This window comes from Sciurus carolinensis, chromosome 11, assembly GCF_902686445.1.
Source record: "Sciurus carolinensis chromosome 11, mSciCar1.2, whole genome shotgun sequence".
Lineage (NCBI taxonomy): Eukaryota > Metazoa > Chordata > Mammalia > Rodentia > Sciuridae > Sciurus > Sciurus carolinensis.
In genome coordinates this window covers 78,644,313-78,671,148 of record NC_062223.1, presented here as the reverse complement: position 1 = coordinate 78,671,148, position 26,836 = coordinate 78,644,313, and the positions used below count along the sequence as shown (strand labels likewise).

At 39.1% G+C, this 26,836-nt stretch overlaps 1 protein-coding gene across 2 annotated transcripts; it reads right to left on the bottom strand.

Moving 5' to 3' along the window:
• Positions 1–265: 265 nt before the first annotated feature.
• Gvqw3 (GVQW motif containing 3) lies at positions 266–26,809 on the bottom strand. Of its 2 annotated transcripts, none has more exons than XM_047519085.1 (2): positions 25,685–26,809; positions 266–1,411 (listed from the first exon to the last, which is right to left on the bottom strand). In XM_047519085.1, exon 1 carries the CDS (start codon positions 26,328–26,330, stop codon positions 25,698–25,700), a length of 633 nt encoding a protein of 210 aa, XP_047375041.1. In that variant the 5' UTR covers positions 26,331–26,809; the 3' UTR covers positions 266–1,411; positions 25,685–25,697. The 2 variants fall into 2 exon arrangements, with proteins under 2 accessions (XP_047375041.1, XP_047375042.1); XM_047519086.1 differs by lacking the exon at positions 266–1,411 and adding an exon at positions 2,174–2,545 and having other exon boundaries at positions 25,859–26,809.
• Between the last annotated feature and the right edge of the window lie 27 nt (positions 26,810–26,836).

Below are 26,836 nucleotides of genomic sequence, written 5' to 3'. Positions count from 1 at the left end.
GATTCCAACTCAAGTCAATGTGGTGGCACAGCAGAGTTCTTCCTCTGCAACATGATGCCAATCATCAACGCAGATCATGTTATCTAAGTGAAGTCCCTTTTACATGGCCATAGGCCATGTAAACTTTGTTCAGTTTTGGGGAAATAAGGGCAAGCCTGTGTGGACACTGGTAAGCAGCAAAATGGAAAATGCTATTTTATTTTATAAAATATTTTATTTTATTGAGCAATAAAAATGGAATGTGTAGTTGTACCAGAGACAGAAGCAGCCAAAAGCAATTATGCTCCCAGACAAGCGCAGGAACGAGCAAGGAGAAACGGAAACAGATAATGTATGAGTGTTCTCCTTCCTCTTATTTTTGGGGTTTCCATTCTTATCACTATATCATTTGTACAATGAAAAACATTCACAATGAAGGAAGGAAAGGATGGAGAAAATGTGAGCCTCTGAGGTGGCCCATGGCATGCCTGGAGTCCAGCTGTAGCTGTGGGCCCACCAGAGTCATTCTAATGGCAGCACTGGTAAAGGAGCTGGAAGAAGAAAAACGCAGCATGTGACCCAGGCCAAGAGGCTTTGGTTCTCTGCTGTCACACTGCAGTGTTGGTATCATTGCCGCATCCGACATGAAGCTCTTGCCTGGGCTGGGGAGGTACACCTGGGATCCAGCACCACCTAGCCCGGGAGTGTTTTCATCTGATGGTGGTTGCTGGTCCCCGTTCATTTGTCATTGGTTCTCCTGGCTGAGGCTTTAGTTTAACTGCACTGGAGGGAGAGCCTGCTTGAGATTCTCTCTGATCGAGGGACAGAGGCCAAGATGACATCAGCCAGCAAATAGCAAAGTGCAACAGCAATGTCCATGCCTGGGTTTCTTTTGTTCATACTTATACTTCACACCTCACTTGATTTCATTCTGTCCTTTATGTCACCAGTCCTTTCCAGATGCCACAAATTTGCCACATTGTTCCCTGTCTGGAGTGCCCTTTCTGCTGCTTCTTGACAGGTAAATCCTGCTCATGCTTTAGTACCACTTCCTTGATGAACCTTTTCCCAGTGTCCTTTTGGGGAATGAATCACTCCCTCCTCTGGCTCACAAAGCACTTGACTTGTATTTTTCCTATGGCAATTGTAATTTTTTTTGTAGTACATTATAGTTATTTATGTCCATGTCTGTTTCTTCCACTAACTGGTGAGCTTCTCAAGGTGGCCAAGGAATATGTTTTATTCAACTCTGATTCCCCACACAGCATGGCCAACGTCTGGCATATGGTAGGTACTCAATCAATGTGTGGAATGACATTAAATGACAATGACTGAGTTCTTCCTCTTTATATGTGATGGACTCTCTGGGAAAGTTGTTGAGATTATAGGCAGATGACCAATTGATTTTATGTCCATTTCTTTCCTGTGCATTCTGAAAGAGGCAGGAAGAGAAAGAGAGTTAATGACATCTGTGGGTCCATATTCCAGAGATTTCAGCCAGTGCTCTTTAGAGGGAATGATAATATGATTTATACTAACATATACAAAGACTCTTATTCTTTCATACCCATTAATTCTGTCAAGTCTCATAAGGACCCTATAGGAAGTAGGCTGTGTGGACAGTATTTGCTTGTTCCAGTGTTACAGCTGAGGAAAACAAAGCTCAGAAAAATGAAATGATTTGCCCAAGATATCATCAACTCAAAGTAGGGCTGGGATTCAAACTCACATCTGTTTACTCCAAATCCCATGCTCTTGGTGTTGCTGAGGTGACAATAGCATAGGCGACCATTCCCCTGATAAAGGTTTGCAGAGGGAAAGAAGGAACCCCATGGTTTAGCCCTTGATAGCATATATTTGCTCCGCTATTGGTTTAATTTCTCAAAGGCAAAGGTCATGCCTTCTCCTTTATTTCTCTTTTTAAAGCTCAGGTCTTTGGCAAGCCCCGCACTTTTGCTGGGTCTTGGTTTTCACTTCTATAAAATGAGGAGGCTGAAGTTTAAATTGGGTCACATTTACACCAGCGTCCAGCACAGATTCTGCCCACAATTTCCATCACCTTCCCAGTGGACGACTCTCAGCCCCAACACTAGAGGCCTCCAGGACTCCAGCTGACATGATGGAGTGTGGACCCTAAATGCTGAAGCCTCTTCCCAGGCTGGCTGCAGAAACTGAACCTCCTCCAGACGGCAGGGCTGCTCCACTCACGCAGATCGAGTCCAGAGCCTCATTAGTCATGTCAGATGACATAGTTAACACTTGGAGCCGGCGCAGCCAGTTCATCAAAAGCCCCTATGTGCCTGGCTCCATCACTGCAGCTGAGGAACTACTGTATGTGGAGCAGGCAGCACATCAGAGGAACAGCGCCAGAGTGCTTCCAAATTGGTTTTGATTAATTGCATAGACATGTCTTTAATTGGTGCCAGGATAGCGGCCAGAGAACTTATGGGAAAGCAGGATGTTATGCTTTCATTCCCTGACGTCCCATAAAGCAATGAAAGATGAGGAACAGAATCACTGCTCGTTGGAAATTTATCGACCGTGCAGACCCAGAAAACACAAATAACTATCTGAATCGAAACCTAACCTCATTTTCCCAACTCATTGGAAATCATGTATGTTCCCCTCTGCCCTGCCTGCCCGCCTGCCCGCAGAGATGTGCAGTTGAGCATAAGGTGTGATTTCTAAGAAATGAACTAGATGTGAGACAGTGTCCTCAGCTTTCCCCAGGTCCTCCTGGAGAACACACCTCCCCTGAGAAGCACCTCTTCCTCCAGCCCATCACCATCCTATGAACTGATATCTGAAAGATTCATTCACACATTCATTTTTCATTTTCTACCCCTTGTAGATTTAAGATGCATGTATTAAATATGTACTGTTCTGGTGCCAGAAGGAATATAGAATGGAGACAAGTACAGAACCTTCCTTCAGGGGATTGGTTATTTAAGAGAAAAGAAGACAGGTCCATGGATGAACTAATGCATTGCCAGTGGCATCGCGTAAGAGATGAAGCATTGGAATTTGTCCTCAAGAGGACTTGGGCTTGAATTGCAACTCTGATTTGTATTACTAAGCTGCCTCAGGTAGTTGCTTTGATGGTCTGAGTTTTAACTACAGAATAGAATAAGATCGCACCTGGCAGTTGTGAGGCCAGTGAAAGTCAACAGAGGGGAAAATACCCAGCATAAGGTGTGGCACTGATCAATAAATGTTGCCATGTCTGAATAAGCATCATCAGCAAGGTTCTGACAGAGTGCTATGAGAGCTTTCATATATTCCAGAAACAAATGGTTACTGATCACAGATCCTGTGCCAGGATCTGTGCTATGTATTGAAGATTTACATAGGAAGCTTAAGTCCTGTCCTAGAAAGTAGCAATGATTTAGAATGGTAACAATGGCAAAGCATGACAGATGTGCTAACATAAGTCACTCAGGGATAGTGGGAAGGAAGGGAGGCAGTGGTCACTTCTACCTGGGAAATCAGGATAGATTTGCCTGAAGAGCCAATATTTGAACCAAGTTCAGACACATGATAAGATTTTCATTTGCAGATAAAGAAGGAAGGGTATTCCATGCACATTGCTATGGTGCTTTCTTTCTGCTAGGGTCTGGATGTGGTTTGTCTCCCAAGGTTCATGTGCTAGAAGCTTGGTCCCTAGTGTGGTGGTATTGAGAGGTGGTTAAAACTTTGGCTCCTTTTTAGCATATATAACCTGATATTTTCATATTTTTAATTTGTTTATTATATGTCTCTCCTATTAGAGTGACAAGTCCATGAGAACCTGAGATCCTGGCTGTCTCTTCCTCCACTCTATTAAAACATCTGGAGCATTGCCTGTAGGTGTTCCATACATGTTTGTTACATGAATAAATAAACAACTGGAGGCACAGAAGGGCATGCTGCAGTTAAAGAACTAATATAAACATGGGGCCTGGCACAAGCAGGCACGGATTTTTTTTCATGAAATTAATATGGGTATTTGAAGCAGAGGAATTGAGGTAGGAGGTAAAAGAAGATGTGGCTGCTGAACTGCACCCTGAAGGCAGAAAAGTATGACAATGTGATGGGAATGTTGGTGGGAGGACCAGGAGGATCAGATCAGAAAACTTTGAAACCCTTTCCAATCTCGAGCTTCCAAGAATTTCTCCAGAACAGATCATCTCTTACCACCCTTCCTGGTCCCCTCACTAACACCCCTTCTTTCCACTCCACCCTGTCTGGAAGCTGTAAGACATCTGACACATCATTTCCTGCCAATGTAAATCACAGACTGATGTGTGATACTCGTTCTCAGTTTTTACCATCCCCCAGGTGGAGATGGCCCCATAAGTCAGGGTGGAGGCCCCAAGCAAAGCCAGTCTTTCCACAGGGTGGCAAACAGAGGGGAACTGTTTACCCACCAGCACCTTCCTGGCTCTGCTCCCAGATAATTTTATGTCCTTTGGTCCTGAATCTGTTCCTTAGTTGGATGCACCTCAGTTCACTTGCTGGAGCACTGACGTGTAACTGTTTAACTGCTGCTTGCTTCCTGTCCCAGTAATCCTGTGCTTCAGGGACCATGGGAAAGAGACAAGAAAGAGAGCTTTATATGAGGTAAGTCTTGACAGTAATAATAGAGGCCAAAGACTAATTTCCACTTACATAGTGCTTAACAATTTACAAAGCCCTAGAGAACTCCTATTCATCCTTCAAGACCCTGCACAAATGTTATCTCTTTTCACCAAACTTCACCTCTCCTAGGTAGAAGCTAACCCTTCCTTCCACATTCAGTAGAAACTCTGTTGTTGCCCTTATTGCCTTGTAATACTTTTATTTATATTTGTGTCTGATTTCCTTCATTAAACCTTCAATTCCTTGGAGGCAGATCTCTTCTCTCTCAGTAAAATGTTTCTTTCTTTAAAAGCAATGCTAATGTTCATTATACATAATTTTCTAATTATAAAAGTAATATTTATAGTTAAAATGACAAAATTATAGTATAAAAGTATAATGAAATTTAAAATCCCCTATAATTTCATCACCCAGATAAAACCACTATTAACATTTTGGGTATATCTTGAGCCCTAATTTAGTACATAGGAAGTAAAAATGAGACTATATAATACATATGATTTTATAGGTGATTTATTACCTATTTTAAATATCTTCAAACAACATGGATTATTCTTTAGAAATATCTTTTAAGTGACTGCATTATTTCATTCAATGTGTATGGTGGGACATTTTATTTCTTTCTTTTTACTGTTTTACAAATAATACTGCAATGAATAACTGCATATATATCTTTGTTGGCATGTCTAGTTTCCTAAGAAAGATTCCTAGAAATGTTTTTTCTAGGCCAACTGGCTTGAACTCTTTTAAGATTCATGAAGTTCACTGCCAAACTGCTCTGAGAAAGAAAACCAATTTATAATTCCCTCAATTCAAGAGCATGCCCATCTCACAACACCCTGAACAATGTTATTATCCCATTTGTACCAACTCCAGATTTCTTTTCCACAATGCCCTTTGAGATCACTCTGGGAGGCTCGGCCCTTATTCTGATGATACCCCTATTGCCCAGAACTCCTGTGGGAATCGTCTTTACAAGTCATGAAAAGAGCTCAATCTTCTTTTTTTTTTTCTTTTTGTGGTGCTGGGGATTGAACCCAGGGCCTAGTGCATGCAAGGCTAATTGAGCTATATCCCCAGCCCTCAATCTTCTTATTAAAACATTACATCTCAAGTCTCACCCCAAACCCAGTAGCAGCTCCTCATCTCATTTATCATGAGTTCCAAGTGGCTTTTGACTGTGCCAAATATCAAAAACCATTCCCCAAAGACAGAATTGTAAAAGAATGTGTTATCTGCTTTGCAGCCAATTTTCAAATAAAAGGTCTAGAAATTCTTAAAGTAGTGGAAGCCTGGTTCAAATAAATATACCCTTTTAGGTTGAAGTCTTGGAAGAAGGCACTCTATGTTTGGTTGTATAATTTTTGCTAAGTTTAAGAAAACTATGCTCCTCAAAGGAGCCTGGAGATGTTTCTGGATGGTGCAGGAAATACCTGTTGTCCTCCACATCTTCCCAGAGGCTCTCGGGTTCATGGGAGCACAGCTTCCTCTGTTTGCTTTCTACTCCATACTGTTCTGCTCCAAAACAGCCGTACCTAGGAAGCAGGAGAGTCCTTTTTCCGAGTATTTGCCTCAGCAAAATGCCAGTAAAAATGATTCATAAAGACTAACAATGGAGAGAAACTAAAGGTACCCTTGAGATGCCTGGAAGTCTTGCTTGAGATTTCATGGACAAACAGACTGAACACAAAACCTATTTACCCACTTGAAGTATTATGGCTTTGGCAATTCAGATAATCTTTTTGAGTGGTATGCTGGGGCTCTGCTGAATACTAAAGCATAGGAGTTGGAGCTTCATTTTCTGCCAGATAAAGAAGCTGGAGATGAGATAAACTCCTAATATTAGAAGTTCTGCCCCATCCATGAAAAAGGACTAGAAAAATTATACCACAGGTTTAGAGAAGTTTCAAGGAAGCCTAATGTCTGAGGTCTCAAACGGGGAAATCAATGGTACTCATGAGAAACAGAAGCCCCAATCTCTGCTACACGAAGATGGGGGCTTGAATTTGCTTTACCTCTATACTCAGGCACCTCATTGAGATAAGTGAACATAAAAGATAATCCAGATTATTAAAATTCATAAGTTAGGCCAGGCACGGTGGTGCACATCTAATTCCAGGATTCAGGAGGCTGAGGCAGGAGGATCACAGGTTTGAGGCCAGTCTGGGCAACTTAGTGAAACCCTGTCTCAAAATAAAAATGAAAAGGACCAGGGGTATTGCTCGGTGTTAGAGTGCTCCTGGGTTCAACCCCCAATACAAAAAAATTAATTCATTGGTTATGCTGAAGCAAGACCCATTAAAATTCTTAGGTTTACATTGAAGTAAATTCAAAATAGTTCCATAGGGATGCTTAACAAATCTTCCAGCAAAAACGATCCTCATGAGGATGCTCACAAAAAGTAACAAACCACAGGAGGAAATGACAAACATGGAGTGCAAACAATATACCAGAGAGAAGGGTAAAAATAGAATCATTTGAAAGAGACTTTGAAAAAAACATGATTGAAATAGATAAGAGAAGGAATAGAAGGCATAAAAGGGAACAAGTAGTATGGGGGGGGGGGAGAGGAAATTTGAAAAAGAATCACATAAAAGTTCCAAAAATAAAAAGTATGTATTTATATAGTCACTGAAATTTTAAAAAAAAACTCAAAGACTGAGTGAAATTACATATTAAATCTAGCTGTAGAGGGAATTAACAGAAATACTTGAGGAAATCATCCAAAATGGAGTAAAGAGATAGAAAACCTGAATAAGATGTTAGGATATATGAAGGATATATGAGAGAAAAGAGAAAGTCAAGCATATATCTAGTAGGAACTCCTGAAGAATTTAATAGGGGAATGGTAGAAAATCATTATTGAAAATATATGGTTATATTTTTATGGCTATATTATAGGTACAATTTTTCAGGATTCTCCAGAGAAACAGAACCTACAGAATGTATATGTGTGTAAACATACACATACAAATGCATATGTATGTGCGTGTGTGTGTGTGTGTACATACAGAGAGGTCTTATATCAAATTGGCTCACATGATTATGGAGCCTGAGAAGTCACAAGATGTGTAGTTGGCAGGGGAGTTAGTGGTTTTGTGCCAGTCTAAGTTGAAAAGCTTGAGAACCAAGAGAGCCAATGGTGCAAATTCTAGTTTAAAAACCAGTAGTTTTGAAACCCAAGAAGAGCTGATTATTCAGTTGGAGACAGGAAAAGACTGATGCCCTGGCTCAAGTAGCAGGGCAGGAGTTCCTTCTGTCTTGCAGGAAGGTCATGTTTTTGTTCTCTTCTGGCCTTCAGCATATTGGATGAGGCCCACCCACATTTGGAAGGGGAATCTTCCTGACTGGGTTTACTGATTCTTGTGTTTGTCTCATCCAAAACAACGTCACAGACACACACAGGATGTTTGACCAAATATCTGGTATCTCATGGCTCAGTCAAATTGACAGATAAATTAACCACTACAAATGACTGATAATTTTCCAAAATGGAAGAAACATACCAAGATGGTGAATGAACAATTACATAACTAGGCAAATTCTGATGAAAATGCAGAATTAGAAGGTAAAGAGAATAACAAAATAACAGCCTTCACTAGCAAAGGAGAGATTTCTTAAAGAGATTTCTTAATTATAATTACAGCAGCTTCTGCATTATCAACAAATGGAACCCAAAAGATAGTAGGATAATATTTTCAAAGTGTGGAAAGACAGTAAATCTCAATCAAGAATTCTATACACAGTTAAATTAATTAACAAGAGTCAAATTTTCAGACATTTTCAGATAGGCTAAGACAATGAGTTTACCTCACACTCTTGTTGAGCATACACTAATACATTTACTTAAGTAATAAGAAAATTCAATCCATAAAGAACACACAAGTTCAGTAAATTGAAGCACTAAAGACAACTCACAAAAGCCCAGAGAGCAAACTGTTAAAATTTTCAGAATTTTGAGAATTTTTTGTTGGATGCAGTCATTACTAAAGATTAAGTCATATAAACCTACAATTAAATGAACTATTTCAAGTATAAAGTAAAAAATCTTCACAATGCATCACTTCTTAATTATGTAGTTACATTGTGCTATTACCTGTGTTCCTGAGTTTATTTATAGCTCCTGTACTTCAGATGGCAGAAATACTATAGAGCAATGTGTTGCTGTACATCTTTTTTCCTAACAATATCTATTCTGTAATGTCATATTGGTACCTTCAGTATATATACACTGGAAATCAATAAGTACTGCCAATTGGGATTCCCCTATTTATTACAACACCACTGTATTATATGTATATACATATATATTTTTTTAATTTATTATTATTATTATTTTTGGTACCAGGGATTGAACTCAGGGGCACTTGACCACTGAGTCACATGCCCAGTTCTATTTGTATTTTATTTAGAGACAGGGTCTTGCTGAGTTGCTTAGGGACTTGCTGAGTTGCTTAGGGACTCGCTAAGTTGCTGAGGCTGACTTTGAACTCATGGTCCTCCTGCCTCAGCCTCCTGAGTCGCTGGGATTACAGGCGTGTGCCACTGTGCCCGGCTGTATTATCTATTAATATCACTCCTAGCTATAAACTCAAGAGAATTAAAAACCTATATTCACAAAAACTTGTATATAAATGTTCTTAGCAGTATTATACATAATAGCCAAAAGGTGGAAACAACTCAAATGTCCACCAACTGATAAATAAATTAATAAAATGTGCTATATCCATACGATGGAATGTCATTGAGACCTTAAAAGGACTGAAGAACTGATACATGTTCCAACATAGAAGAATCTTGAAAACATGCTTAGTGAAAGAAGTCAAATATAAAAAGACATACATGATTTCATTTATATGAAATTTCCAGGATAAGCAAATCCATGGAAACACAAAGTAGATTAGTGGTTTTCCTATCCAAGGACTGGATAGGAAAAATTGGGAGTGACTAGTTATGGTAATTGGTATGGATTTGTTTGTTTTGGAAAATGAACACAATGGTCTAAAATTAGTTTTCAAAGTTACACTGTGTTTTACTTTATTTTATTGTGGTGTTAGTGATTGAACCCAGGGGCTCTCTACCACTCAGCTATACCCTCAGGCCTCTTTATTTCTTTTTTGAGAGACAGGGTCTTACTAAGTTCCTGAGGTTGGTCTTGAACTTGTAACCTTCCTATACCACTATGCCTGGCTAGTTACACAATTTTATATTCAAAACTACTATAGACTTGTACATTTTAAAAGGGTGAGTTTTACTGTATATTAATTGTATTTCAATAAAAAGTGAGCAAAGAAACTGGTATGCCGATTTGTAAATCTAAACAAACATTGACTGTTAAAACATCTAATTGTGAAGTGAGTGGGTGAATGGTTGAAAGTAAGTTGGAATTAAAATACTAAGGCTCAAACTGCTTAGAAGACAGAAGAGGGTGGAGATCAGAAATAATTCTAAAGTTCCTGAAATCTTCACAATGAACAAGTCAAGTATTCACATTAATCATGTCAGAACACCCATAGAAAAAAACAGAACTAGAATAACTTTCAAAACACTAGTGAGAATAAAAGGGAGTAAAGAAATAACCACATACACAGAAGGCAGGACAAGAGAATAAAAGAAAACACATTGCAATTAGACAAAACATAATGAGGGGAGAGTATCCCCAACATATCATAACATTAAGAAATATATAAACTTGCTTAAGAAAAAAAGATTTTCAGATTGAATTTTTAAAAATAGCAGTTGTATGTTGATTACAAGAATACATTCAAAGACAATGACACAAATATTAAAAGAATGGGGAAAATATACTAAGCACAATAATGTAATATTAATCAATTTTATTAACCTAACTAACAAAATTAGTTAGAGATAAATGATAAAAGGAATAATTCATTGAGAAGATATAATGTCCTAGAACCTCTATGTACCCCCTGGCAACATTACCTCCAAATATATAAAGCAAAAACTGACAGAATTAGGAAAAAATAGACAAGTCCATATGATGAGAGATTTTTAACACATTTCCATCCATAACTGATAGGGTAAGCTGATAAAATATTAGTAAGTCTATTGAAAATTTGAACACTGTGACTATCAAGCTTCTAAGACTTTCCAAACTTAAGTTATTAGACCTTGACCGTCCGCCTCTCTGTTGCCAAGCCTTGTGGAGGCTCTGTACGGTGCATTGGTTTGTCAACGTCTTTCATCCTATACCCAATTCTTTGGCCCAGACTTTAGTACCTGTTGCTTAAACCATTATAATTGTTTCCCCCCCCCCATATTTATGGAAAATTTCCAAAATGACATCTGCTTCAGCAGTTTTGTTTTGACATTATAAACCTTACCTCTGAATTCAGCCAAGGGAAATGTACTACAACATATCAGTTATAGTGAAATCACTTTTACTGAATTAAGCTCTGGTGGGAAATTGTTGACTATATGAAAGGATGGTAAAGTAAAAATCCCAGGAAATGGATCTCCAGACTGGTACATTATTCAGGCATCATACAATATCTACTTAATGAGGAATCTTGGGGAAAATAATCCAAAATCTGTAATAAGTTTGTGTATGTTTCTGTAACAAATACTTCTACTTTGTTGGGATCACTGGGAAACTCACAGCCAAACTTGGTGACTTTATTCAACATGTGTAAAGAATAATAATACCTAATATCTATTGAATGCTCCAAGCACTATTCCAAATGTTTTACATGTATTTAACCCTCATCTCATGCCAATGAAATAGAACTATTATTATTCCCATTTCAAGACAAGAAAATTAAGGTCCAGAAAGGTTACATAATTGACTCAGGATCTATAACTTGTGAAGTGCAGAACCATAATTTGAAGCCAGGCAATCATTCGTAAGCACTATTAATATTACCTCTTTCCATCTTAGAATATGCATACCTGTGTTCCAATCATGGACCCTGGCACTACTAATTCCCTATGTTTAACTTTCACTTTTGGCCAAGATGTAGAAGTAGGGACTAGATTTATCTTCCTACATGAAACAACTTACAATCTGAACAGAACATAAAATATAATGATTTGAGCCAGATATGGTGGAGTACACCTGTAGTCCCAGCTATTCGGGAGGCTGAGGAAGGAGGATCAATTGAGCTAATGAGTTTCTAAACAAGACTAGGCAACAGAGTGAGACCCTATCTATCTCAAATAATAGTAATAATAATAATGATTTTTAAGACATAAATATCATAGCAGGATGGGAAGTATGGTAGAATGAGACAGACATTATTACCATATATACATGTGTGAAAAAATTTAAAATAAAAAAATTAAACTGTCAAGAAACCAAAAAAGTATATATATAAATGTGTGTGTGTGTGTGTGTGTGTGTCTATGTGTGTCATAGCTGTCCCTGAGAACAAGATAGAAATGAGGTCAGCCTTAAGATTCTCCCTGCAGACTTCCTGGGGAGGGTTTCTAGGCCATGATGTTGAGGGTAAACCCAGAATGAGCCTGATAGTATCTGAGTTGAGGAGATGGAGCTAGGAGTCTGGGGAGGTCAATGTTGTAGAGTTTACAGGGAAGAACATCACAGAGAAGAGAGCTCTGACTGTCTGCCGAGGGATCCCCCTCCCCCCAGTCTTCAGCATGCATATAAGGAAACTACCTAAGGCCAGGGAAAGAACCACCCACAAGGATTAGAAGGGCCCATTTTCAGAGATCACAATGATCCAGTTCCTGTTTCCAACATTCAGCATGGCAACATAGAGTTCACAAGGAATTAAGTGGGTTTTACCACAACAGTGGGGCCAACTTAGCCTTAAACCAGTATTACTCTGATTCCATCCAACAAAGTTGAAGAGTAATAGCCAAAAACTATTTCCAAAAAGCAAAAATACCCATTATGAGGAGAAAAATCAGTCAACTGAAACTGAGGGAAATAGATAGAACTAATAGATCAGAACATTAAAATAGTTAAAGTATTACATGTAATCAATAATCTAGAGAAAAGATTGAACTTGTTAGTAGAGACAAGGAACATATCAAAAAGACCCAAATCCTAGTGACAACAGATCACTCAGTGCCCATATCTTGCCATATCTTGCCCATATCCTGGTTTCTAAAAAATTCCAAATAATATATTTAGGTATTACCCCACCTCAGGACATGGACCTTAATTCTTCCCCTCTCTACCAAGTGTGGGCTGAACTTGGTGACTTCCAGAGATGGGAAGGGGAAAAGAGTAGCTTCATAGAAAAAAAATCTAGCAAAAATGTTTTTTAAGTTTTTATTAGCAAGCTTGGTGTGGTGGTGAATGCCTGTAATCCCAGTGACTCAGGAGGCTGAGGTAGGAAGATTGTGGGTTCATGAGCCAGCCTCAGCAACTTACCAAGGACCTTAGTGAGCCCTGTCTCAAAATTTAAAAAACATGGTTGGGGATGTGGTTCAGTGGTATAGTGCCCCCAGATTAAATCCCCCATACCAAAAGAAAATTATCCTCAAAGTGACTAAAGTTAATATCATCAATCATATTTTATGGCTATTATATACCTTCTATTATGATATAATAAGAAGGGTACTTCAGCACAAGGCATTGAGTTCAATCCCTAGCACTGTAAGAAAAAGGAAGAAATCAATGAAACTCCACACCACATACAACCACAGAGTGGGATTCTAATTAGAATAAGTTATACTCCATGTATGTAAAATATGTTAAAATACACTCTACTGCCACATATATCTAAAAAGAACAAATAAAAAAGATATATCAAAAAAGAAAAAGGAGGGGGAAATGACTTCACTTCTGCTATTCTTTCCCCAAATTCATAACCTAATCATGAGATAGTATCAGATAAACCCAAATTCAGGGACATTCTACAGTATATATGAGCAGTATGCCTCAAAACATTCCAGGTCATGAAAAACAAAGGCCGAGAAACTGTCACGGATCAGAGGAAAATAAAGAGGCAAGACAATTCAGTGGAAGGTGGTATTCTCAATTGATTCTTGAAATAGAAAAAGGACTTTAATGGAACAACTTTTGAAATGTGAATAATGTGTGGAGTTTAGTTAGTAGTAATGTATTCTAAAACAAAAAAATAGTAATGTACTCTAGTTGGTATCCTCTCTTTTCTTCCCCCTAGGATTGAACCCAGGGCACTTGACTACTGAGCCGCCCCTTTTAAAAATTATTTTATTTTGAGACAGGGTCTCACTAAGTTGCTTAGGGCCTCACTAAATTGCTGAGTCTGGCTTTGAACTTGAGATCCTCCTGCCTCAGGTTCCTGAGCTGCTGGGACCATGCCCAGCAGTACCTTACTTTTGACGATTGCACCATGGTATTATAAGATAAAACAGAGAAAACTGAAATTGGATGAGGAATCACTTTGCACTATCCTTTTATTGTGTGTGTGTGTGCGTGTGTGTGTGCATGCGTGTGTGTGTGGTGTGTGTACTGGGGATTAAACCCAGGAGGTCCTCCATGTGCTCTGAGTTATACTCCCAGCTATACTACCTTTGGAAATTTTCTGTAAATTTAAATTTATTCCAAGATTTTAAATATACTAAAAATCCAAATAAAACTTCTGGAGATGGAATCTACACTATTTGAGATGAAAAATACACGAGATGGAATAAAAATAGAGTAGACATTTCAGGATGAAAGATCAGTAAACTTGGAGACATAGCAATAGAAACTATACCAAAAAATACAAAGAGAAGACAAAGAAAATCAAAGCATGAGTTAGCTCTGGAACAACTTCAAGTGGCCCAATGATGTAACTGGAGTTCTTGAGAGGAGGACGGAAAAAAAAAAAAAAAAAAAAATTGTAGAAATAATGGCCACAAATTTTCCTAATGACAACTTTGGGCCTACAAATCCAAGAAGCTCCATGAAACCCAATCATAAAAAATACGAAGAAAACTATACCAGGGCATATCATAATTAAACTGAATAAAGTCTTAAGAGGGGAAGGAGACAGTGTGTACAGAGGAACAAAGATAAGTATTTTACAGACTTTTCATCAGAAACAATGCAAGCCAGCAGACAGTGGAACATACTCTTTGTAGTACAGAAAGGAAAAAAAGACCTGTCAATTTATAGTTTGAAAATATCTTTCAGAAAAAAGATGAGGATGGAATAAGCATAGTTTTTTCAACAAGTGGTGCTTGGACAACTGGATATCTACAAGCAAAAAGAATGACTATGGACACTTACCTAACACAATATACAAAAACAAATTCAAAATGAGTCAGAGATATAAGTATTAAAGCTAAAAAAGTAAATAACCCTTGTTCTTCATCAAAAATTAATTTATTTTTTTGGCCTCAAAAACCACTATCTAGAAAGTCAAAGAAATCCACAGAGTAAAAGAAAACATTTGTGCTGGGTATGGTGGCACACACCTGTAATCCCAGGAGGTCAGGAGGCTGAGGTAGAAAGATCTCAAGTTCAAATCCAGTCTCAGCAAAAGTGAATCCCCAAGGAACTCAGTGAGACCCTGTCTCTAAATAAAATACAAAATAGGGCTGTGGAATGTGGCTTAGTGGTTGGTGTCCCTGAGTTCAATCCCCAGTACCAAAAAAAAAAAAAAAAAAAAGAAAGAAAAAGAAAATATCTGCAAATAATATATCTGGTAAGGGTCTCAAGAATATAGAAAGAACTCATGCAACTCAACAAAGGACAACCAAAAAATGAAAATAAAAAGGACAAAGGGCTTGAATAGACATTTCTCCAAATCAGATATATGCATGTCCAATAAGCATAGGAAAAGATGCTCAATGTCATTAGTCATTAGGGAAATGCAAATCAAAATCACAAGTATTGTGAAATATCACAATTATTGGAAGAATATGGAGAAATTGGAACCCTCATGTCATACATTATGGGTGGAAATGTAAGATGATACAGCAGCTAGGAGAAATGGTCTGTGAGTTCCTCAATAAGATAAACATAGCATTACTATATAATCCAATTTCATTCCTAGGTGTACCCAAGAGAACTGAAAACAGGCATGCAAATAAAAATGTGTACATATATGTTCACAGCAACAGTATTAACAATAGTCAAAGGTCAATCCAAATATCCTTCAATGGGTGAATGAATAAACAAAATGTGATATATCAATACAACAGAGTATTATTTAACCCTAAAAGAGAATGAAGCATTGATATATACTGCAAAATGGATGAACTGTGAAGTGAAAGAAGCCAGATGCAAAAGGTCACCTATTGTATAATTCAGTTTATATGAAATTTCTGGAATAGGCAAAACCATTGAGAAGAAAGTTGATTGATGGCTGCCAGGGGGTGGGGTAAGAGGGAAGGGGAGTCACCATCTAATAGGGATGAGTTTTCCTAATGAAAATGTTTTAGAATTATATAGTGTGATGGTTGTGCAATACTGTAAATATTTTAGATGCCAATGAAACATACACTTTAACATGGTTTAAAATGATGAATTTTGTTATGTGAATTTTACCACAATAAAAAAGCGGTTACTGTAAAAGTGCCTTCTTTCATTCATCTATCAAACATTTATCCCGCAGTTCCAGGCAAGATTAATCCTGGATGCCAGCAATATGGAGAAGGATCAGATGTGGTTGATTTTGAGTTCATGGGATATAAGGACAGAAAAACCATCCTGCAAATAATTCAGTTAAACATTACAATTTCTTTAAAATAAGAATGTGCATTGTGTACTGGAGGTGACTGCTTTACCAATGTGGGTGAGTGACAGGGAAGAAGAGGTAAGGCTGAGGCTTGAGTGTAGGGTGGGAACCTGCCAGGTGGATGGCAGCAGGAAGGTATTCCAGGGAGAGGGCGGGGCTGTGCCACTCAAGACACTGACCTCCAAGTCTGGCTTTTAACACACTCCAAACCAAATAGCGCAAGTGCAATGTAGGGGGCAGATTTCAGGACAATTTGGCGAAAGTTAGGTGATAGTAAGAAATGATAGAAGAGTGATGTGGACCTGCTCAGATATAAGGGTGAAAGAAAATGTAATTCTGAGTGGGCCACTGATGGGTGGCACTCACATAACAAGGTGAGCACACAGGATGTTGTACTCTTGTGTTGTATCCACCACACTAGAATGGAACATACAACCCCCTTCCCTACTACCTCACTTCACCTTATTTATTCTACTACTTTTGGTGATTTTCTTTCTTTTTTTCTTCTCCTCCCTCTCCCCACCTCCTCTCCTTTTCACTTGAAACCTCTTTTCTTGGGCTTCCTTTGTTTTCCTGTTTGAAATATATGTTACTATGGAAATGTCATGGCACACTATACTGGCATTACAAGTGAAGTGTAAAGAATTTCTAGAACATGCAGAAATACAAGATCAGGGTATAGGGATATAAACCTTAATTATGTGATAGCATTCATGAGTTCAGACACTGTGTCATAAATACAAACACACTTGGAAATCTGAGACAGCACAGAGGAGATAGTTGAGAGTTTTATTAAGATTTACGTTCCCAGACTTTAAGAACGTATGTGAGAAATATTAAAAATACAAAACATAACACACCACTTGGGAAGAACATCTGGAAAAAAAGAATGACAGAATGCCAACATTTACTTAAGAATACACACCTCTGAAAGAAGGACCAGGGGACTTGGAAACCCCAGGGAAATTTCAAAAAACCCTGCTCCATGTTGTGTGCTATAAATGTTTTTTAAAAATTGTATATAAATCAATTGGTAAATCATTTGTTAAATGCAAGGTTGAGCACGATTTTAAAAAGATATTTTGTAAAGGAGATGATTATCAATGGTGTAATTTAAAAAACTCACTGGATTGAGAAAGGCTTAAGATCCTTCATTATTATCCTGGCTCTGTCACCAACCAGATGTGTGGTTCAAGAAAAGTCACTCAACCTCCATGAGCCAATTTCCTCATCCAATCGGGGTTTTAATTCTGATTTTTCACTTATTAGTTTCTTCAAGCAAGATACAGGAGTACTGACCCACCACCTAGTGCACAGTTTCTTCTGAGAGGTGATATTCTAAGCCAAATCCTTAGTGAACAGAGTTCAGGTCCCTTCTAGGGGAGCTAGGGGTGGCACAGCCAGCAAATCAGCTACCACCAGTGTGCTGTGCATTTAACTGTTTGTACCACAGATTTCTCATTCCCACAAATGGTGGGAGTGTGATGATTCCAATTTTTTGTTCCAAGTTGTTTACAAAAGCTGGTTCCTTAGAGGAGACCTCTGAGAAAGATTGATAGTCTAAGGTAGAAGCCATTGTTATTGCATCTTTCCACTTCTGGCCCTTCTTCCCCTAGCTCACAAAGGTGGGCACTGTCTCAAGGCAGGGTTTGTACCCTCTGTGCCAAGTACAGGCCCAGGCCTGATGAAGGAATTCAGTAAATGACTGTTTGCTGGATAGTTCTGAAGGAGGAAGCTAAAGACACTGAGATAGGTAGCAAAAGACTTGAATACCAGAGGTAAACTTCTGGCTGCTTCTTCAAACATTTCTGAACTTTCCAAATTTTCTACAATGAGCAAAAATATCAACAGATCACAAATGTTAAAGCCTCCTTTTCATGGCTCTGGTCTCCCACAAATAATGTATTAGCCAGTCTCCTAATACTGCAAACTTTCCTGAGTTTTCTAAAGTCTGGCACAGGACACAGGGCACACACTTTTCTTTGAGAGAAACAGTCATTAAAATGTCTTCTGGTTTGTTTTGCTTAACAAGCAATGACACTGTGCATTTGTCTTTGTGGACCTAACACCTGACATCCAGTCCTATTCAAAGACTCCTGCCAACTGGCTCCAGAAAAGGCCATTTCTAATAGTATTTAGGCACCACCTTGATTATTTTGCCATACAGGAAATACAAAGCATAACTAAGAATCTGTCTTCTTAGGCAAAAGCAGGTTTAGGCCTTATTAACTAGCAGGAGATAGAAGGCAATAAGTGTTCAGGCTTTTTGCTGATTGCTATAATTCTGCAGAGTAATTCAGGAGCTGTCAGGAAGACTAAAGAAGCAAAAGAAATACTATCTACAGAACACTTACTACATGCTAGGTCTTGTGTTGTGTACCTCATATACATTATTGACATACATTATTTAATATAAGCTTCATATTTAATAACCACTAACATGTATGTATATATGTGCATAAATTATTGTTTTGTTTTGTATTGTATCATTTTTACGGAAGACAACTTGGGGGGCTCTACCACTGAACTACATTTCCAACCCTTTTTATATTTTATTTTGAGACAGGGTCTCCCTAAGTTGCTGAGGCTGGCCTCAAACTTGAGATCCTACTGCCTCAGCCTCCTCAGTGACTGGGATTACAGGTCTATACTAATGCATCTGGCGAATATACTACATTTTGACTCATTTATCTTATTGCTTGTCTGTCTCCCTCTCTTAAATGCATGCTCATGTGGAGGAATATATTTTGTCTTATTAATTGCTATATTCTATGTATAGAACAGTGTCAGATACATATAAACACAATAAATATTTGTTCAATGAAAAAATGAACAACTTCGGAGGATAAGTGGTATTATTTTCCTTTCATAAATGACTAAGCTGAGGCACTCAAAAGCTGCAAATGAACTACCCAATAACCCAGCTAGCTAATTAACCAAAACTAAATCCCAAGTCTCACTCTTGTTCTTTATATAAACCAAGGGAGTTATACTTAAGATTTTGAAGAATTCATCCAATTTGACAAATTGATAAACTATGTCTATAAAACATGTATTTACCTTGTGTAACCACTTGAAGGTTTGAAACTTTACCAAGAAGATATATTTAATATTTTAATGATAATCATCTTTCTAAAACAACAAGTACAGGTTTTCCCAGCATAACAGTTTCATCTATGGGTAGGCGTTATCTATGTAATATCTCACTTTAAAACCCTACAATGTATTATTCTTCAGACATAAATAAAAAGTACAGTAATTTTGGACACAAACAAAATAACATTTGCAAACCTTAAAGAGTTTTGTAAGTTATCTTAATGATTTGCACATAGCGTTTTCAATGTAGAACATAAATATTCCAGGGTATATCCTTGTTGCTTGAGTATCCCAGTATAGGAGGAGGTAGACTTGGCAAATTGAAAGCTATTCGTATACTAAGAAATTATATGGAAGGCTCAAGGATTCTTCAGAGAATCAACTATAATAAAATCCATCTTAAGAATTCATTTTGTATGAGAGAATGTGAGAGTGAAATCCAAAGGAGGTTAATTTTACCCAGGAGAGAATTTCATATTATTTTTCATTTGTCAGAATATACTTGATTCATAAGTGTTTTACCTACATAGGGCCACATAACAGGAACATTCCACTCATGGTGTCTTCTAATAACAACTTTGTTTTTTTGTAGGGATTTTGGTCACATCCCCCTCTCCTCTGGGGTAGATCCTTTTCCCTTCTGTTGCAAACCAACACAACATCATACAGCCTCCATGTTGACCCAGTCAATTAATTGTTCATTGATCACACTATGGATGTAGCCCCAATCTCTATTACCAACTGTTGATGCTATTGTTTTTTACTGATAATAAAAGTAATATTATTTGGAGAAATATTCTTTAGAAGCATAAAAACCAGGAAAAGTTAAAAACACCCATAAAATTCAACCACCTGGAATTAACGAATCCTTTCTAGCCATTAAAAAAAATTGGGTGTTCATATGTACAATTTTGTATCACTCTTTTCACTAAACATTACAAACACTTTTGCTGTGCTATTGAATACTCTTCAAAAACATTCATTATGATGACTGCATACTAGCTCTATTGTAGAGCCATACTGTAATTTATTTAACCAATTTTCTCCTGTTGGACTTTTAGATTAGTAAGCATAAATTTTGCCCACATTTTAGACTATTTCTTTAGGACAGATTCCCAGAAGTGGAATTAGAGGATCAGAGGATATAAACATTTTTAAAGCTCCTAATAGATACTGCCAAATTGCTTTTCAGAAAGCTGTTGCCAATTTACACTTCCAACATTGCCAGCATGTTTTTCTACCAATATAGATCTGTGTAAAGAATAATAAAATTTAAGTGGCGCATACAACTGCAAATTATTAATGCAGTTGGAGAGGCATCATGACCACAGACAAAGTCTTGTGGCAAAGATCATACCTATTTCCAGGTTTGCAGTTAACAATGAGTTAGTATGAGCACATGGAACACTGAAGACTGAAGAGTAATATAATTAGATTTCAGACTATCAAATCTAAGGCCTGTGTCTCTTTTGTCCATTGCTGTATCTTAGCACACAGGACAGTGCTTGGTACATCAGCACTCAACATTGGTTGAGTGAATTAACATAGAATCTTCTTTCAGATAGTCTTTCAGTCACTGGCGGGTTGACTTACTCCTGGTTCAAGGGAAACACGACTGATTACTCTTATAAAGTTCTGTTCGATCTTGAGATTCTACTACAACTTTGGAAAATCAGTTTAAGTGAAGGTCACACAATAAAGATCTCTTTAGAGGAAAAACAAATATACTCACCTAAAAGTACATATCTTGGCACCAGTTACAAGGTACATATTTATATATGTACATATATAGTGTTTATTTTGGCAAGCATGCAAAAAATTGTGTTTTGCCACCTCCCTAGTACACAGTTTAATAGGTGATAACTTACACTTATTCAAAGGCCCATGGTCAAAGCATTTTTGGAACTACCTTTAGTTCATCCTATTATTGCCAATTGCAACTTGGCACCATTTTTAGTATTGCCAAAACAGGTTTTGAGATATTACATGGGAATAATGCAGATGGTAGTTTGTGAAAAATCATTTTTAGTCAAAAAGAGCACAAAATTTGTTTTGTGAACTGGAATAGGGTCAAGGTGAAATAGCCAATCATTCAGTTTTAGTTCGTTCTCTTGGCCTCAAAAAGATGCCACAAATTCTGTATCATAAATTATCAGACACTGACAAATCCATTTGGCATTAACAATGTTATTGATGGAAAACAAGCCATCATCTGTCATTTTTATATATGTAATTTATATACACTATATCAGGGGTAGGCAAGTTGTGACCCATGGGCCAAGTCTGGTCTACCACCTGTTTTTCTATGGTCTACAAGCTAAGCAATTTCTTTTTTACATGTTTAAATGGTTGGGGAAAAAAATCAAGATAATACTTTGTGAAAACTATGAAATTCAAGTTCCAGTACCCATTTATAAAGTTTTATATGGAACACAGCCATGATCATCTACTTTCATATTAGCTATGTCTGCTTTAGCACTAAAATGTTGAGTAACTGCAACAGAGATCACAGGACCTAGAAAGCCTAGGGTACTTTCCTTATAGAAGTCTGTTGAACCCTGCAGTAGACCCAAGTGGGTCCTTGGAGGTACTGAAGCTCCCCGCTAGATTGTTTCTGGATATTAATGCTGAGTGATATAACTTGCACAGTATTTGCAAAGATGGGATAAAGCAGAGACTAGAGAGAACATAAATATAGGATTACCTCCAATGGGATATATAAAAGCCTGGTAAAATCTAGGAGGGCTGATGCCTGCAGCAGTAGTTGGAGAATGCAGAATAACATATAGTTCAGGAGCAAAGGGAGGCTCTCTAACTGAACCCTGTGGGACCCTGGTGAGCTGCAATCCCAGGGAGCCTAGCGAGGTTTGCTGGTGATGATGTCTGCAAAGAGCAGGCCAATTGAATTGTGTACGTGACACAGTGACAGACAGTTACCCAATAGTGATCCACTCCTTTATTAGGTGTCCTCATGTCATTTAGCATCCAGACTTATCCGGGCATCTCCCAGGCCAGTGTGGACTTTGACAAAGAAATGGATCTGAAAGGAAGGCTCTGGAAAGTAGGCCCCAGGTGTACATTCTCCCCAAATCATTACATTTCTAAAAGGACTCAGAGCCAGGGGCAGAATTCAGAAGACTGTGGTTTTCTCAAAGATTTGGTGAAATTTTTATTTTTTCTCTTTTTAAAATAATTTTTAGTGGGGGCTAATGGAGCAAGATGGAGGACAAGAAGGGGAGGAGAGGATTATATGAAATTAATGATGGATGATCTGCCCTGGGAGGAGTCTTGGACTCCTCTTGGACTTTTGACTGTGGCACAGAACATTCCCTGTGTACTTTGAACCAAAATGGGGATAAGGATATGGGTGGGGATGCCCTGAATTATGTTAGGCTTGAGAATTATGGTCAAGGTTTGCAGATTGCCAACTCTTCTAACATCCCACAAATAGCCAGGCTTGATCTGCAATTAGGTGGAGCTTCTCCTGCCAGGCAAAACAGTGGTTGGGAGGATGGAATTTGGATGTTATAGCTCTGAATACTCATGACTCTCAGGACCAGAGGTAACCAGTAGTAACAAATACAATTGCTGGTGGCTAAGAGGAGCAAGGACCTCCCTCCCACCCTCCTGGGCACCCATGGACCTTATACAAAAACAAAAACATATATTTCCCCTGTTGCCCTACCCTGTTTCTTGAGAGGGAGGTAGGGGTGGAGCAGGCAATTTCTGTTCCAGTGGCACAACAGTTAAAGTAGGGAGCTGGAAGAGGGATCCAAAATTCAGAGGAGAGAAGAGTGAATCAAATGGAAGACCATGACCAAAAGAGCAATTCAAGGATTGGCATACCAAAGTGGCCAAAAAGTGCTCTTGGAGGTGTGGTTCAGAACCAGAAAACAAAGCAAACTGGTGAAGAATAAATTGAGAGGGGAATATGTGTGAGTCAAAGACAAAAACCTGGAGTGTGCTGCATGGCTGGATTTGAGATTACAGGACCAGGAGCTCAAGAAACCTGGGCCACAGGTGCAGGCCGGGGTAAATATGGGTCAGCAATAGAGTGCATTTGGCAGATGGGTACATAAGGAGTACTAAGAACTCCTGAGGGATACTCCTAGGCAACCATGTGGTAGCCTTGGGTTTAGCAATTTGAGCAATGTGAGAATAGTTTGCTATGGATGAGTATCAGGGCAGAAATTTTACTTCTCAAAAATCTGAGGCATGACATCATCACTAAATATTTTCTGAGAAGCCTTGCTAAGGGACAATGGGTTTGAGTAGTAGTTCCACCTAATGACTATTTAGGACATGACTGAAGAAAATAAATTGTCAATGTTTCATGACAGACATTTGGAAAAATTAGAATTTGCACTCTCAATTACCTCGTTTCCAGGTGTTCTGTTAAAACCTTATCTGGGCCAACTTTGTTTCTGGTATCTTACACTCCTGCATGGGTCTTGGTCCAGCATCATCGCCAGGGAGTGGCAGCATTTGTCCCAGCCCTGATTACAGGGAGTGCAATAAAACCCAGAAATAAGTTCTTGCAGGACCTCTGTGTGGAGTTAATGTCTGCAGGTGCTGTGGGATCCTAGCCTGGTCCCAGGAACATCTGATTCTACAATTATTGCAACAGGGCCTGAGCAGGATTAATAAATTCAGCAATAAAGCTGAAACAGCGAATGATGGGGATTTGCTCCTTAAGTTCAATGTCCCTGGTGACAAGTGCTTATGGGGAACCCAGGACCTTGTCTGAAGTAAGACTTAATGGTCCTGAAACAAAATGTCTAGAGATTGCAAAGTAGAGGGAAGTCTGCTGGGTTTAAGAGTTTTCTTATATCTTTTCTTTGTAGCACAAGGTTTAGCTTTCAAGGTGTCTCCAAACTGACAGGTATTAGAGGGGAGTTTGTAATTTTTTGACACTGGTAGACAACAAAAGAACAGAACTAAAAGTTACCCGTGTGGAATGAATAAGTGTGGGGCCTCTATTATTCCCCACTTTAGTTTAGTTCCTTACTTGTTAAAGAGCAGTTGTTGTGTGTCAAGATCCTTGAGTAACACACAGACACCAGCCAATGCTGTGAAATGCTATTACTCCTGGCTTCTCCTGTTCCCTATCAGGCATTCTGAGATGTTGCTAGTTTGTGTGGTAATAGTTGGAACCCCCTGGGGAAAAGTTCCAATCCATAAATCTGGACAGAGCAGCAGGAACACAGAAGACAGTTTGGATGCATAGAGACTACTTTTTTGAGGTCCAATGGGAAAATCAGATAACCAAATAAGTGCATTATCATAAATGTAGTCACAGACTCAGGGGAAGCAATTTATAAATTGCTGGCAGGCATACAGTTCAGGGCAGAGGAGAGGAAGCAAATTATCTCCCATTGTTCATCTTCTGCAACACCACCATCTTCCCCTGTAATCTTTGCTATTTTAGCAAAGAGTGTCATCATTTTCTATGACACAGGTTGCAAGCCTTATGCTCTTTCACCTGCCTGGGAAGTATTCCCTAATCTCATAGCCCTTTGTCTCACCCTTCCTCATGAACCCAGTTCAAGAAAAAGCTCCTTCATGAAGCCCATCTGCACATGATGATCTCATTTAAAAACTTTATGTTGTCACTGCCCAGCACTGTTCTAAAAACATGAGGTGCTCAAAACACACCAGACAGACACCAGATTCCCTTAACTTAGTGTCTGGACAATCACCTGGTCTTTCTCCTCACATATCAATCTTGGTCTGCGTCCCCTGGTTTATATTTTCCAGGGTCAGATCTTTCTCTTCCAACAGAGGGGAGACCCAAATGAATGGGAGTCCAAAGCACAAGACTATAATTAAACAAATCCAGCTGTTCTGTGAAGGGGAGGTCCAAGAGAAGATCAGTATTGGTGGCCCACCCCTCATTTCTGAGGGGCTCCTACCAAGTTATTTGGGCCTTGTTCAACAGGTCCATAGGCAACTGCCTTCTGTACCATACCTTAGGCCCTGATTGCAAAATAAATGAAACAGTAGGCCTTTGGGGGTCCTCCTAGAAGAGCATGTCTCCCTGTGCACAAAGATATGGATGATCCCCTGAGGCAGAATGTTGAGAACAAAGGAACAGGACAGCCACAACAAACTGAGGTATGGGCAATGAAGAGATTCAAACTTGTTAAGCAAGAGAAATAAAAAGAAGCAAGCACCAGAAGTTAACAATCAAAAGCACTTCAAAGTGGTGAAAAACAAGGAAGAAGGCTCCACCGTCCAGCATAAAATAGGAGGGCCATGACAGCAGGGAGGAGTGGTAGAGAAGACCAAAAACAGAGGAGCAGCAGATGAAGATGTCAAACAGTGAGGCAGCTTCCTAGTTCAGGTGCATCTACCCTCAGGTTTCTTTCACCAGGGTGTGAGCCAATCCTGGGCCACTCTGGTGGAAACACTGGCAGAAGATGATGGCTGCAGAGACTGGTTGGCAGGGTAGTGGATTCTGGGACCCGATACAGACAGAGGCATTTTCCCACCAGTTTCCCCCTGCAGATGACTCAATGTTTCAGAACTTGTTAACTTCTTCTTTACATACGAGCTATTTTTCCTAGTTTCCTTTGAAAGATGTGACCCAAAGTCAAGTTTTCCAGGTTTAGGCTCATCTTTCAAAATACCTGATATGACTTTGGCAGAAACTTTCCTCATGTTCAAGTTTTCTTTCAGAATGAGTCTGACAGTTTCTTTATCTAAATTTAACTCTTCAGCCATCATCCTCACCGTTAACTGCCTGTTTGAACAAACCAAGTCCTTGACCTTCTGGATATTTTCATCCGTCCTGTGAGTGACAGGTCGACCACTTCGAGCATCGTCTCGAACATCTTCCCGCCCTTCTTTAAACCGTTTGTGCCAGTCAAAAACTCGGGCCCTTGACATGACTTCATCCCCATAAGCTTCTTTTAAAAGATGGTGGGTCTCACTTGCAGACTTGTTCAATTTCACGCAAAATTTGATACTAATCCTTTGTTCTAAGTAGCGGTCACTCATTTCGGCAGTGAACACAGGAACGTTATGAGGCCAGAATTATGAGGGGAAGACAGAGAAACCAATCTCTATAGGGCTGTAGACATAATCAGGTCGCTATTTTTGCTCCTCTGGAAGCCTCACCAGGAAAGAATAATTGCTTTTCTGAGTTTTAGCTCCTTAGCGTCTGATCTGAGAAGCCAACGCGGCCAAAGAGGCGCTGCAAAGCCAAGGAAAATCGAATCCCCTGCAATCCACGCCTGCGTCCAACTCGTACGCGCAGCTCTGCCAGGAGTTTACAAATTGGTCACCAAGGTCGTTCCGATTTCGCGGCCCTTAAGAGTCTATACGACTTCTGCCACAGACGTCTAAAGTGGTGGCAACTTAAGCACGCAAGGAGAGATGCAATGGTGATGAACGTGCAAGCTCGCCCCAGATCTGCAGACACCCGCACTCGCGAAACCTACCGGAGGAACCTAGGGCTCGCCTGCTAAAGTCCCGGGAGGCTGTCCCGCATGCGCAACTCCATC

Bases quoted from the DNA above. Each gene is read 5' to 3' on its own strand.
- Gvqw3 (XM_047519086.1), bottom strand. From the start codon at position 26,330: ATGAGTGACCGCTACTTAGAACAAAGGATTAGTATCAAATTTTGCGTG. The intron at 2,546-25,858 runs GTTCTGAAACAT...CGATTCAGATAG, and splicing joins TGTAAAGAAGAAGTTAACAA to TTATTTGTGTTTTCTGGGTC.